Below are 15,264 nucleotides of genomic sequence, written 5' to 3' on the forward strand. Positions count from 1 at the left end.
CATTAGAATATGGTTCACTTTGCTGCAAGTTGTGGCTGTTTCGCCACGGTGACTTGTCGAAAGCACTTAATTTAATCCTTGATGCTAATTTTTGACAAAATTAAGACTGTTTGTGAACAGTTTGTGCGGCTTAAGAATGGGAGGAAACTGCTTAGCCGTCGATATAAGAAGCGGAACTGCTTAGTATGAGAATAATACTCCTACAATAGATATCTAACCGAGAGAGCGTGTGGCTTTCTCTACTGGAATGTGGCTAAGATGGGTATAAGACACTTCAGCATGGTTCGTCATAATCATCTTCAGGTCAAATCCTTTTTTACTGCTGCCGATTACTGGAAAGGAGCAGGAAGTTAAGTGAGGTGATAACTAAGTGCAGCGAGAGCAGTGAACACATGACACACACATTCACACGCCTACACACACAAACACACACACAAACATTTCCTCACTATCAGAGAGTACCATCAGACCATTTTACGTCTCGTCTCATCCACTGTTGTTTGATTCTGTCCATGTTTGCAGTGGGTGTCTGCGACTCTATGTGTGTGTATGTAGACTATGTACACATGCATGAATGTGTGCATCGGAAAGTATCGGAGCAGAAGCAATGGAAGCTGGTCAGCTCTGACTATGCTGTATAACAGTGTAGTGTAGAGTGTCTGTCCATTAAAGATGCGTTATAAAGGTTTTTTGATAATTTCAGCGAGTAGTTTTGAAAGTAGAGCTCACAAGCCAAAACGGGTCCCCGAAAATTGAGCACAATTGTTTACAACGTCATCCATTTCGTATGATATGTAACATCCTGCAAAAAGGGACGTACATTTTTGTCTGCAATTTGCATGATACATTACAAATGTGTAACTGCTTCAGACATAAGCCTTACAATCAGACTGCCAAACAGCCATCCATCCAAGCCACTAACCCGTCCCTGCCCCCATCCTAATCTGTTCTCATGTGTTCCCTGTCTGCCTCATAACCTAAGCTTGACAGTGGCACCTCCCTTCCCTCCTGCCCTGATCTCTCCTCCCTGATCCCTTGCTCTGGCCTCACTGTCCTCTATCCTCCATCCTTTACCCTGGCCCCCTGGCCACCTGACCCCTTAAAGTGGAACTGAAAGCGTTTTACAATATGACATCTTATTCAAATCTGTTCATATACACTCCCAGCAAGCACTTTTCACATTTTCATAAATTCATAGAATGTTTGGGAATTACGTATAGTAAGGCATTTGTGAAAATTCTATAGCAATATAGAGTGGGACAATTAATAGACATGGAGTAAATAAAACCTAATAAAAAAGTGTCAGTCTTGTCCAGGACCGGACACTACACAGACCCATGCACCATAGCCAATCAGAGCTACAGTAGGCCTATATGCAAATAATGATGCTGCCAACACCATGCTTCACAGAAGTCAGATTAGCACCAGCATACAAACCACAGACACCACAGTACCTCCCTCTCCCCACCCTTTATCCTTTCCTCTCCTTTCTTCAAATACACCACAGTACCCTTTGTCTGCTCCCCTCCCTCCCACTTCAGACTGCTCCTCCTGCAAAACAAATCCACTAGCTGGTGGACTACCCTAATACTGTATGTTTAGTGGTGAGTGTACACACAATCGTTCACCCGGCGGAGGGTGGGAGTGTTCTGGTTGGTGCACCAGCACAATACCTGCTGACAGCAAACTGCAGACAACACACACACACTTCCTCCTGCCTGACACTCTTGTCCTGCTCCCTCTGTTCACAAGTGTGTGTGTGTTTGTGTGTGTGTGGGCATGTGTGAGTGCATTTCCATGTGTGTTGACTCACAGCCAGTTGAGTGAGCAGCAGGTGCTGCAGTTGACAGTTAACTGACTCTCTGTGTGCACTACTCTGCTCCACTCTACAAAGACACACTGACACACTGGATCCCTACCTCCTCTGGTCCTCTGCCATTGGAGCAAGATGAGCCTCCACATCTAGTTCTCCAGAGACCACCAGACGCTCCTGTCATTAAGTGTGTCACTCGTAAAGACAAAACGGCATCTTTAAAGGTGTAATGCCAGATCTTAAAAGGTGGAATGCCAGATCTTAAAAGGTGGAATGACAGTTTTACATGTGCAGCCAGGACCATGTGAGTTAATGACGGGACAAATGAGACATATTGCCACATTAACACACAGCCCTATCAATAGATGACACGGCTCAGATGGATGACTGTCAGGCCTGGGACGGAGAGGGGAGACCAGCTGTTGGCTAACAGACAAACAGACAGACAGATGCATGGATGGACAGGCAGACAGGCACAGACAAGACAAATGCAGGCAGACACAAACAACCAGAGTCTAAACAGAACAACAGCCTGCGTTCATCACAGAGAGGAAACATAGAGGCAGGTTAATAATTAGGCAGAGCCTTATGCATAGTCACATCCACACACCAACAACCTGTTGTTGGGACACACTAACCAGCGATATGGCATAATGGAGTGTCAGTGTGTGTGTGTGTGTGTGTGTGTGGTGGGGAATTTCCATTTTAATGACAGAGTGGGTTGTCTACAGGTGACTAAGGTGAGGCAGGGCTCGGTATAGATTAGCTGTCACTGTGGTCAATGGTTGAGCGAGACCCACCTTGCTCTAACTGAGAAAAGAAGGGCAAGGTAGCTCGCTATGTCCCATCATCATGTCATCTTTCACTCCCCCAAATCACCCATTCTGTACTCCATACTCAACAGCCCATAGTGAATTCTGGGACATCCTGTTAGTCTTTTACTCTATCCTCTCCTGACCACTTCTTTCATCATTCTATCTATCAAGTTGGAATCGCCTTTTTACCATCTCCCCCCCTCTCCCTCTTTCCCCCCCCCCTCTCTCTCCCTCTTTCCCTCCCTCTCTCTCCCTCTTTCTCTCCCTCTTTCCCTCCCTCTCCCCTCTCTCTCTCCCCCTCTTTCTCTCCCCCTCCCTCTCTCTCCCCCTCTCCCCGACTTTCACTTTGAGCTCTTGCCTCTACAAGTTGAGAGCAGAAGAATGTGCCAGTCTGAAGAGAATGAAGGAGAGCCATCACAAATGAATTCATGTATGCAGCCAAATGCACTGGGCGTCAGTCAGGCAGGCACAGAGACAGGCATGAAATATCAAGTGCACACTGTGGTGGAGAGGAGAGACGAGGGGTGAGAGGAGGAGTTAACCGAGAGAGAGAGAGAGAGAGAAAGAGGCCTCTCAAGCATTTGTTTTATGCTAGTATTGCTAGATTATGAGGACGGTAGTCCAACATGGGAATAACACAGGACAGTCATCAGGCAAAACAAGACAGTGACACTATCTCTGTCAGTGAGTGTGTGTGTGTGTGTATGTGTGTGTGTATGTGTATGTGTATGTGTGTGTGTATGTGTGTGTTTCACATGACTGCAGTAAGTGAGTGGTGAGAAAGGCATTACCCATGCTGCTGTACTTTGATCACTGTCACATGAGAAATTACATGACAAAAATAATTCCAGAAGACGTGATTTGTTGTTCAGGGTCAGCTTGAGTCAATCTGTGAAGCAGTATTTTCACTGCTGATTTGACATAAAAGCCATTATTATACCACTGTAGTTTCACACACACACATACATAAGCACACATACTCTCTCTTGACCAAGCCTTCCTCTGTAATCCAACCATGTCGGTTATAGGAGACAAATGCTGATATATTCAGTCCATAATTAATATGTTCACTCCCATCGGCAGCTCAACCGCAATTGATTTTTCAATCTGTTTACTGTTAGCTCTGCACTGCTGCCATATCGTCAGATGTACTCCTCTCCTCTCTCTCTTGCACACACACACACACACACACACACACACACACACACACACACACACACACACACACACACACACACACACACACACACACACACACACACACACACACACACACACACACACATCTTTCTTTCACCTTTGATCATCCTTATTCTTCTCATTTTGACCGCCGTTTTTTAAGTCATGCCCCCCTCCGTCCTTGACTTTTCCTAAATAGGCCTATATAAAACACACTGCCTCCTGACAGTAGGGCCTGCTCCACTCCGTCCTTGACTTTTCCTAAATAAGCCTATATAACACACTGCCTCCTGACAGTAGGGCCTGCTCCACTCCGTCCTTGACTTTTCCTAAATAAGCCTATATAACACACTGCCTCCTGACAGTAGGGCCTGCTCCACTCCGTCCTTGACTTTTCCTAAATAAGCCTATATAACACACTGCCTCCTGACAGTAGGGCCTGCTCCACTCCGTCCTTGACTTTTCCTAAATAAGCCTATATAACACACTGCCTCCTGACAGTAAGGCCTGCTCCGCTCCGTCCTTGACTTTTCCTAAATAAGCCTATATAACACACTGCCTCCTGACAGTAGGGCCTGCTCCGCTCCGTCCTTGACTTTTCCTAAATAAGCCTATATAACACACTGCCTCCTGACAGTAGGGCCTGCTCCACTCCGTCCTTGACTTTTCCTAAATAAGCCTATATAACACACTGCCTCCTGACAGTAGGGCCTGCTCCGCTCCGTCCTTGACTTTTTCTAAATAAGCCTATATAACACACTGCCTCCTGACAGTAAGGCCTGCTCCGCTCCGTCCTTGACTTTTCCTAAATAAGCCTATATAACACACTGCCTCCTGACAGTAAGGCCTGCTCCGCTCCGTCCTTGACTTTTCCTAAATAAGCCTATATAACACACTGCCTCCTGACAGTAGGGCCTGCTCCACTCCGTCCTTGACTTTTCCTAAATAAGCCTATATAACACACTGCCTCCTGACAGTAGGGCCTGCTCCGCTCCGTCCTTGACTTTTCCTAAATAAGCCTATATAACACACTGCCTCCTGACAGTAGGGCCTGCTCCACTCCGTCCTTGACTTTTCCTAAATAAGCCTATATAACACACTGCCTCCTGATAGTAGGGCCTGCTCCACTCCGTCCTTGACTTTTCCTAAATAAGCCTATATAAAACACACTGCCTCCTGACAGTAGGGCCTGCTCCACTCCGTCCTTGACTTTTCCTAAATAAGCCTATATAACACACTGCCTCCTGACAGTAGGGCCTGCTCCGCTCCGTCCTTGACTTTTCCTAAATAAGCCTATATAACACACTGCCTCCTGACAGTAGGGCCTGCTCCGCTCCGTCCTTGACTTTTCCTAAATAAGCCTATATAACACACTGCCTCCTGACCGACAGTTTGAAAGCACATTGTCCAGCTGATAATCACGCGGATAATTGCCTTGAACCTAAACTATACCGAAACGAATTTCACACATATAACAACAGATTAAATGATTTAATTAAAGAATGATAGGGAGAAAGAGGGAGAATGGGTGAGTTGATGAGCGAGGGGAAGCGAACGATCCTAATTATGTAATCACCAATTGTGAACGAAGAACAGGGCAGGTCATTCTACCGTATTGATCCATTCTAAATATAATCTTCAGATGGTATGTACCTTCTATCAGTCCACCGAATCAAATAAGTCTTATCAGTCTACTCTGACCTACTTGGAGCAGGCTACACAGTGAGTGTGCGTAATTGTACGTTCTGAACGGCTTTCAATATCTGGGAAAATATCGACAGCAGGAGAGCCAGTGTCGAAGAATGTGGTGATGAGGCTTGTGGAACCTTGCGTTGGCAAGGAGGGAAATGTCACCATGGACATTTTCTTCACTTCACTGTCATTGGCGAACAAATTGCTTGCAAAGAAAAAAAATTGTCCGGCACCATGAACAAAGTGAGACGGGAGCTCCCTCCCTCTGTGCAAAATAAGGCACCTGCACAGCCATTGTACTCCACAACGACAAGACACAACAAGAGGAAACCGGAGACTATTACGCACTACAACCAAACAAAGCATGTCAAAGTGTGTCAAGCAAGTGAAAGGTATGAATATTGAGTCAAATGTTAGGACAAGTGGATAACAGCTAAATGAAATCCAACTGATGCCATGGCGTGAAGACGCACACAAGCCCGAGCTGACTATGTTTGACTGCTGTCATACCGACACGATTCATTATAATGGCATTATTGCGTTTGTGCTGCGTTTCACTATTTAGGCTACTGATGTTTTCATCATTTGACCGCTCGTCTTGGTGTTTGGGGTATTGGTATTTATTTTGTAGTATTACAAATAAACTGTTACCGTGATCCAACACAGATGCATTCTGTTTCATACTTGTAACAATCTCAATCCACAAAAAAAATGTATTGAACACTTGAAATGTTTTATTTATTTATGTAGCCTGTAGTAACATAAACTAATGAACATGCCATTGTGTTATTTGAAATCAAATACAAATAGTATTCTAAAGTTACCCAAGGCCTTCATAAACACAACTAAATTATTATTTTTGCGATAGCATATATGAAATGTATTAATTGCACTGCTAGAATGTTGCAGTCAGAATGAATGAATAAAAAACAGAAATACCTTATTTACATATGTATTCAGACCTTTTGATATGAGACTTGAAATTGAGCTCAGGTGCATCCTGTTTCCATTGATCATCCTTGAGATGTTGCTACAACTTGATTGGAGTTCACCTGAGGTAAATTCAATTGATTTGACGTGATTTGGAAAGGCAACCACCTGTCTATATAAGGTCTCACAGTTGACTGTGCATGTCAGAGCAAAAACCAAGCCAAGAGGTCAAAGGAATTACCTGTAAAGCTCCGACACATGATTGTGTCGAGGCACAGATCTGGGGAAGGGTACCAACAAATTACTGCAGCATTGAAGGTCCCCAAGAACACAGTGGCCTCCATCAGTCTTAAATAGAAGAAGTTTGGAACCACCAAGACTCTTCCTAGAGCTGGCCGCCAGGCCAAACTGAGCAATCGGGGGAGAAGGGGCCTTGGTCAGCCAAGAACCCGATGGTCACGCTGACTGAGCACCAGAGTTCCTCTGTGGAGAGGACAACCATCTCTGCAGCACTTTACCAATCAGGCCTCTATGGTAGAGTGGCCAGACGGAAGCCACTGCTCAGTAAAAGGCACATGACAGCCCGCTTGGAGTTTTCCAAAAGGCACCTAAATGACTCTCAGACCATGAGAAACAAGATTCTCTGGTCTGATAAAACCAAGATTGAAGTCTTTGGCCTGAATGCCAAGTGTCACGTCTTGAGGAAACCTGGCTCCATCCCTACGGTGAAGGATGGTGGTGGCAGCATCATGCTGTGGGGATGTTTTTCAGCGGCAGGGACTGGGACACTAGTCAGGATCGAGGGAAAGATGAACGGAGCAAAGTACAGAGAGATCCTTGATGAAAAGCTGCTCCAGAGCGCTCAGGACCTCAGACTAGCGCGAAGGTTTACCTTCTAACAGGACAACGACACTAAGCACACAGCCAAGACAATGCTGGAGTGGCTTAAGGACAAGTCTCTGAATGTCCTTGAGTGGCCCAGACAAAGCCCGGACTTGAACCGATCGAACATCTCTAGAGAGACTTGAAAATAGCTGCGCAGCGACGCTCCACATCCATCCAGACAGTGCTTGAGAGGATCTGCAGAGAAGAATGGGAGAAACTCCCCAAATACAGGTGTGCCAAGTTTGTAGCGTCATACCCAAGAAGACTCGAGGCTGTTCTCGCTGCCAAATGTGCTTCAACAAAGCACTGAGTAAATGGTCTGAATACATATGTAAATGTGATATTTCTAAAAACCTGTTCATGCTTTGTCATTATGGGGTATTGTGTGTAGATTGATGAGGGAATTACTTTTTAAATCAAATTTAGAATAAGGCTGTAACATAAGAAAATTTGGAAAAAGTCAAGGGGTCTGAATAATTTTCGAATGCACTGTATGTCACGCCACCAGGGCCAGAGTAGAGGACAGCAGCTGAACTTTAGTAGGCCTTTAACTACTGATTATTACCGGGAGCTCCAAACTGAGAGGAGAGGGATCATGGATTGAGATGCTCCAGTTGTTCACTGAGTCAACAAATATGTAGCCTATCTTCTAATATAAGCTAACTTCTACAGCCTGTAGTTGTGTGCTCCATCAAATGAGCTAAACTTCAAAATGAGAAGCTGTCAAAACTAGTTTTCTGGACCACCACTACAGACCAAAGCACAGGCTAAGACACCGTCTAAATCACAGACCAAAACACAGACCCAGAAACATGCAACCAAAAGCACATGCTCAATACAGACCACAAAAGCTACTAGCACTTTAGACCAAGACAGCCCTAAACCCTTGCTGACCTCCCCTCAATGCTCATCTCCCCACCTTTCCTCTGGTTCATTATCCCGTCCAGCGTTCAAGGCAGTTCAGGGATTTACATAACACAACCAGCCTAGACTTTACACCGGCAGAAAGCAGTTATGAGACCAAATGACAAATCAACGTCCCAAATGGCTCCCTGTTACCACAGGGCTCTCGTCAAAAGTAGTGCACTACATAGTGAAAAGGGTGCCATTTTGGACGCATCCAAATAAATCTTATTGTAGATGGAAAATATTTTATAATTCTTTCTACTTCTATCACCAATAAAATATGGATTTCCAGACTCTTTTGTCTTGCCTTGTTGACACCTTAGGGATCTTCCATCACTGAGGAAGGAACAGGAACCTACAGTTTAATATTTCACCCAGGAGACAACTCTCTCTAATGCTCTCCTGTCCTTCCATCTGACTGGGCTTATAGCTGGGGGCCATTGGCAGCAGCCAGCCAATAGCGCTGCAGGACGGTAGTATAGCACTATTCCTTCAGTAGTGCAATCTTAGTGAATACTCACAGGGAGACAATCGTCCTTCGTTTCAGCCTGTAAATCAAGCCAGCTCAGCTCCAGCTTTCAAACAAAACTTCTCCATGAAACTGCTACTCCATGAAACATCTATTTCAAGTTATTTACTATTAGCTGTCTATAACCACTGTCTGTCTCCCAGCAGTCTGTCATTCACCACACAAAGAAAGACTGTAGGTAGCGCCATGAGGATTCCCCTGAGACGAGTTTCATTGGCAGGACACTAAAATTACAGCCTACTGAGTCTTCTGAAGCTTGTGTTCCCTCCCACCATTAATGTTATTTACTCAGACATCACTGTGTTTTAAGGGGTAGAGAACAAATATATACATTGGGAATTCAATCTGATGAAATGGGAAGGAGATATTTCAAAGCAGACGTTTTCTTTCTGGGTGTCTGGGCTAGACGTTGGATCAGGTCGGACGGTTGACCCCTTTATTACAGCAGGTGTGTGGACCTGTTCATCTGTTCCAGGCCCCTCAACGTCTTAGTGGGGGCAGGAAAGGTGTGACTCTGATAAAATTATGTGATACATGACACCACCTGACACACTTTGTACTACAGGTTGTCCCTGACGACATAAACACAATACTACAACTAGCTAGTATTTTTTTTAAAGAAACAAAAAAGACAAAATTGTATATTTCCTGTATGTTCTTTCTCTGTTCTAGAATTAGGACCCTCCTGCTTTCAGACAAACACATTTATAGTAATTGAGCAATTGTTTCAGACACAAACAGGTGACTGAAAGGGAGAGTGTCGTGCACACACTTGTGTACTGGTACTGGTCTTATTTCCGCCAAATGTGCCTTTTTAAGCTTCCCTCTTACTCAGTGGTCAAAACTGCCTCCTCGCATAGTCTCACAAGGCAAGTTGTGCTTTCACCTCTTTTCAGAAATCAAATAAACACATCTATTATTGCTCTAGGCAGCCATGTCATAGGTAACCCGTGTGGCCCCGTGTGGCTCAGTTGGTAGAGCATGGCGCTTGCAACGCCAGGGTTGTGGGTTCGTTTCCCACGGGGGGCCAGTACAAAAAAAGTATGAATGTATGTACTTGTAAGTTGCTCTGGATAAGAGCGTCTGCTAAATGACTTAAATGTAAATGTAATGTAAATGTAACGTAGGTGTATCTGTGGTGTAGAAGAGCACATTCAAAGAAACGACCAGCAGCACTGCTCCCCTGGGTAAGTTCAAATGTGTGGTAAGGTTAAACAGAAGAGTCGCCAAGCCGCTTTCAGTGGGAAAACCTCCTACTAACTGTATAAATAACAAAACAAGTTACAGAACACCTGTACCCAAGAAACACCTGGCTGCAAGGTGCTTGCGGGGAATGAACAGGGTCAAATTTTTCTTTCATGATAATACTGTATTAACATGACCCTGACTCAGCCACTAAACTATTATTTCATTATCATTAGAGAGAGAGAGATGAAGGGAGAGAGGGGGGGTGAGAGAGATGAAGGGAGAGAGAGGGGGGTGAGAGAGAGCAAGCAAGAGAGAGAAAGCAAGAGAATGAGTGAGTGAGAGAGAGAGAGATGAAGGGAGAGAGAGGGGGGGTGAGAGAGAGATGAAGGGAGAGAGAGGGGGGGTGAGAGAGATGAAGGGGGAGAGGGGGGGTGAGAGAGAGATGAAGGGAGAGAGAGGGGGGGGTAAGTGACAGATGAAGGGAGAGAGAGGGGGGGTGAGAGAGAGATGAAGGGAGAGAGAGGGGGGGTGAGAGAGAGATGAAGGGAGAGAGAGGGGGGTGAGAGAGAGATGAAGGGAGAGAGAGGGGGGAGAGAGCGAGCGAGAGAGAGACGTGCTCAAACAGCCATAGAGAAAGAGTCCAATACAGTAAACAGAAAGATTGGTACACTGTGCCTATTTATCCCTCTCCTTCTAAGGACAACAACATTCTCTCACTCACTACCACCAGTGAAAAGAGCAATAGAACCAAATATAAACACTCATAGCATTCATGGAACTATGCCTAAAATAAACATTGTTTACGAAACTGTGTCTTCAACTCATAAAACATGAAATTCACATTGACACGAATAAAGAAAAGAAAATGCACTGTTGTTGAATCTCAAAAAGCAGAAGTAGATCCCAGCCAGTCAAAATAATGTGTATGTATGTATGTATGTATGTATGTATGTATGTATGTGTGTGTGTGTGTGTGTGTGTGTGTGTGTGTGTGTGTGTGTGTGTGTGTGTGTGTGTGTGTGTATGTGTATGTGTATATGTGTATGTATGTATATGTGTGTGTAAAACAATATCCCCCCTCTGCTCTCAGACACACAGGAGTCTAAATTCTAACTGTGTTTACATCTGAGTGGAGTTGATGTGGTTGAGGCTCACCCTGACAGAACACGCCACGACCCGGGTGCAGGAAGAAGGTCGAGAGCAGAGAACAGGCTGGCCTCTCAACACAGAACCCAAGAGCTGCCGGGAAATTCCATCTGAGCAACCAACGACTCAACCACTCAACAACATGGCTGCTCTGTTTTCACCACAGGTGCTCCAGCTGTGTGAAGTATTAACTTACACCAGACATAATACCCAAGGCATATACTGTCTGTAGGCTATATTGTGTGAGAGTGAATAGCTGGCCTGTGGTGCATTAAGATTATTAAGTGACATCAGGGATTCTGGAGGCTGGGTAGTCTATTCTATTGTGAGAGTGAACAGTGCAGCTGAGGTGGATACATCTGTGAAGTCTAAACCTGGTTGTTTCCTATGAAACGATAGCAGGGCTTCTGCAGGCTGGGTAAATTATGTGACAGTGAACAGTGCAGCTGAGGTGAGTGGAGGACAAATCCAATTAGAGTTTTAATTTAATTGCAGCTTGAGATCAGGGTGAATGTATCAAAGAAGGCACAAGGGAGAGAGAAGCAACGTCTGAATGAGCAGGGCTGCAGAATGTGGAGAGAAATTCAATGGGTTGAGTTGATGATTGAATGGTTCAATCAGTTGGTGCTCGATTGTTTAGGTCTACATTCTAATGGGAGAATACATGCCTCCTTGACCTGCATGGTCCATCACTGGTCAATCACACGTTCCAAAGACGGGCATGTAACCTTACAAACATCATGGTACGTCCCAACTGGCAACCTATTCCTATAGTAAAAAGTAGTGCACTATATAGGGAATAGGGTGCCTATTGAGATACATCCCGTGTTGGACTTGATTAATTACTTGAGGCATGTTAGATGAGGCATGTCGAAGCTTCCCTTTCTGAAAGTTAAAGGAGAATCCAGCTAATGGATTTAGAGTGTCAGTGGCATGTGAACATTCAGAGCCATGAGAATTGCTGAGCAAATATTCCCCAGACCCAGATAATCCATGTCATTTCTCCCTCCCTTTCTCTCTGTTTTATGATAATTCCCCTCAGAGATATGGAGAAAGCAGAGTGAAATGACTTTCTCTAAAGTAATCTCTCTTTCTCTCTCTATTCAGCATGTCTGCATATTTAGCAGCTCACTGCAAAGTAACTCCCATCTTTTGGGTGGTTTTCTGGACCTAATCTGTTAAATTCCTGGACCAAACTAATCCTCAAACAGCATGTCGGAAGAGAAAGGCAAACAAGCCCTGCTGATACTGAGTTGACAGTCTGATCTGGACTAGGCAATCTCTCCTTAGACTGGACACAGACAGTAGCCTCATTTAGGCGGAGTGATTCTCATATCACTGATTAGCTTGCTCAATAACTACAGTAGTAGGCTATAACCAACTTTTAACCAACTATTATACCTTTGCTTCTTCAAGCAGATATCAATGTCACTCTGTTAGTTACATCAGGGTCTGCTGAAACTGCTGGTGAGAGTTAGTCTAGTCTGTCTCCCCGACAACTATATGTCATGTGGGATGATCATTGACGGAGATGTATCATACTGAAGTGGACATGATGTGGGTTGTGGTTGCAGAGATCAGATGAATGACCCCTTTGCCCCATTGCTCCAAAAAAGGCTGTTTGGTATCACATTCACTGCTGATAATGAACACTCCTTACTATGGTGTGCACTGTAAAAGTAAATTATGGTGATGAGGAGGAGGAGGATGAAGATGGGGAAGATAAGGAGGAGGAAGAGGATGAGGCGGGAGTTATTGAATCATAGCCTATGCATTATGACTGTAAACTATGATCATCTAACATGTTGTTACAACACTATTATTTCACAGTCATTCCTACAAACATGTCATCAAGTTGCAAGTAGCTGTAAAACTGAGGTTAGGACACATTTGATCCACACTGGTGAGTAACAGGTGTAAAACACATTTAGACAGAGAAGGTGACATTTCCGTGAATAAAACTGAGAATCAACACTACACAGACACAAATTGCTAGCTGCATGTTGCTACCTTATTGTCAGCCAGTCTCTTACCTCCAAAAAGGTGAGGTGAAAGGTGTGCTGGTAATGATCCAATCAACAACCGGGGACCCCCTTGCCCCCCGCTGGACCTGTCCCTCTCTGCCTCCTCCGGGGTGCTGCTGCCAGACTCCTGTGAGCTGTAGGCTCCACTGCTGTTGGGGATGTTGATGCCTGACTGGGGTCTTGGCCCTGACCCTCCAGAACTGCCTCCCACGGACCTCGTCCTGGGGCCAATGTGTTGACTGGAGGTCGCTGTGGTTCCCGAGGCCCCGTGAGCCGACTGGCCGTACGAGTGATAGCTCATTGCCATGGCTGCAGTCCTACCGTTCCCATTGCTGGTAGTAGAGGTGCTAGAAGGTAGATCCGAGCCCGAGTAAGCCCTGGTCCGTCCGTTCGCCGCTGGGCTGCTCTGCTTAGCCCCCATGTCGGTCGCTGGTGCCAACACACGTCCACAGATTTACCCTGAATTATTAAAGGGCTCGTGCAGCACGGCGGCGGTCAGTGAGTGTGCCACATTTAAAACGCAAAGGGACAAGTACACGACCACCCAGTCCAGGACAGTGATTCAAATTTAAATTCATAAAAGTAACTGACAGCGATACAAAACAGCGGTTTGGAAAGCTGTCCTTATGGTGCGCTAAAAGCAAAGTAAATACGCATGACATTAAAACTTTGCGAAGAGTTCATAACATGTCACGACCATAATCCAGAATAAGTAGTTGTTGCCATTTTGCAGTTAGAATCTTTCCTCGTCCCGGTTGCTTGTTTTGGATTAGTATGCTTTGGCTGTTGTTTTCTGAATAATGACTGTCCGCCATACGCCCTCTCTACGAAAGTGAAGAGCCACGCTCCCCACGCTTCCTTCTTAGCCGACCTCAGGCAGTCACAGTGAAACTATTATAATGTAGAAGGAAGTGATGGAGGGAAGGGCATGACAGAGAAACAGCAGAGCAGAAACGATAATAATAGCCGGGACGGAGCTCCGTGCGCACAGCACTGAGCACTGACTTGGTTGCGGAGTGAGTCGAGTTTGGAGGCGGATCCTCTGTCTTTGTGCGTCAGGTTACGTCAGCACCAGCAGTGCACACGCCATCAATAACAAGAGCAAGCCACATTCAGGAGTGGCAAGTCTGGGCAATAGGATCAAGGACAGTGGGAAAGGACTGAGGCCACTTTTAGTACATGTTAAATTATATGCATTTGTTGCTGGAAACGAGCGACAAATACATCGAGGCAAACCTGCAAACCTCAGTTATGGTTCATGCCCCTCTTACAGAGCATAATAAACCATAGCCTCTAGGAATACAATGATAAAATACAGTTTCAAGAATCCATTCACATGCAGGACATTCAATTATTTTTGGTGACATTTATTGCATAGGCCTACAGCCATACTCACCTAGAATAGTAGGTCAGATGTAACCCAGTTAAGACATGACTATCGTTTAACCTACAAAGGGTTAATCCAGGATCAAAATAACCTATTCCACAACATTTTGCATATCATTCATTGTCTGGAACATGTAAAACATTATACAATGTTTCAATTTGTTGATGATGTCACAATGACGATGATGATGTCACATATTTCTTGTTCAATTAAGTACACACACAGTCATTTAAAAAAAATACATTACACATAATCAACATTATTGCATGCACATATTTTGAAAACTAAAATCCCAGTGTCTACATGCATAGAGAATGGTGCAATATGCCAATTGTCTCTGCTTTATTCAAACGTATCACTGACTGTATTGCTATCTGAACGCTGCTATTGCTGATAATATGGAGAGAATACTGACAGAGAGAGAGAGAGAAAGAGCACACTGATACGTTTTGCTGGTTCGAATCCCCAAGCCGACTATGTGAAAAATGTGTCGATGTGCTTAACCCTATTTGCTGGATAAGAGCATCTGCTAAAACGTAAATAATTGTTTTGGCCCATGTACAGTACCAATCAAGGGTTTTTCTTTAATTTGACAATTTTATACATTGTAGAATAATAGTGAAGATATCAAAACTATGAAATTACCTTTTGACTTTATAAAATAAACATTATGAGACATAATTTGAGACATTCTCGACATAGAAACATTGTACTTTTCTTTCTCAAATTGTTTGAAGTTGGACTACATGATCTTATGCTAGAGACAGGAT

At 44.6% G+C, this 15,264-nt stretch overlaps 1 protein-coding gene across 1 annotated transcript in view; it reads right to left on the reverse strand.

Annotated features, from left to right (window-relative positions):
- LOC120031090 (E3 ubiquitin-protein ligase znrf2-like) overlaps positions 1–14,112 on the reverse strand; it is a 69,889-nt gene extending 55,777 nt beyond the window's left edge. Inside the window, exon 1 of the mRNA XM_038976666.1 lies at positions 13,117–14,112. Within this exon, the coding sequence (XP_038832594.1) occupies positions 13,117–13,528 (412 nt within the window). The 5' untranslated portion in view covers positions 13,529–14,112. The remainder of the gene's footprint in view (positions 1–13,116) is intronic.
- Between the last annotated feature and the right edge of the window lie 1,152 nt (positions 14,113–15,264).

Source organism: Salvelinus namaycush, chromosome 37 (genome assembly GCF_016432855.1).
Source record: "Salvelinus namaycush isolate Seneca chromosome 37, SaNama_1.0, whole genome shotgun sequence".
In the NCBI taxonomy this organism is placed as follows: domain Eukaryota; kingdom Metazoa; phylum Chordata; class Actinopteri; order Salmoniformes; family Salmonidae; genus Salvelinus; species Salvelinus namaycush.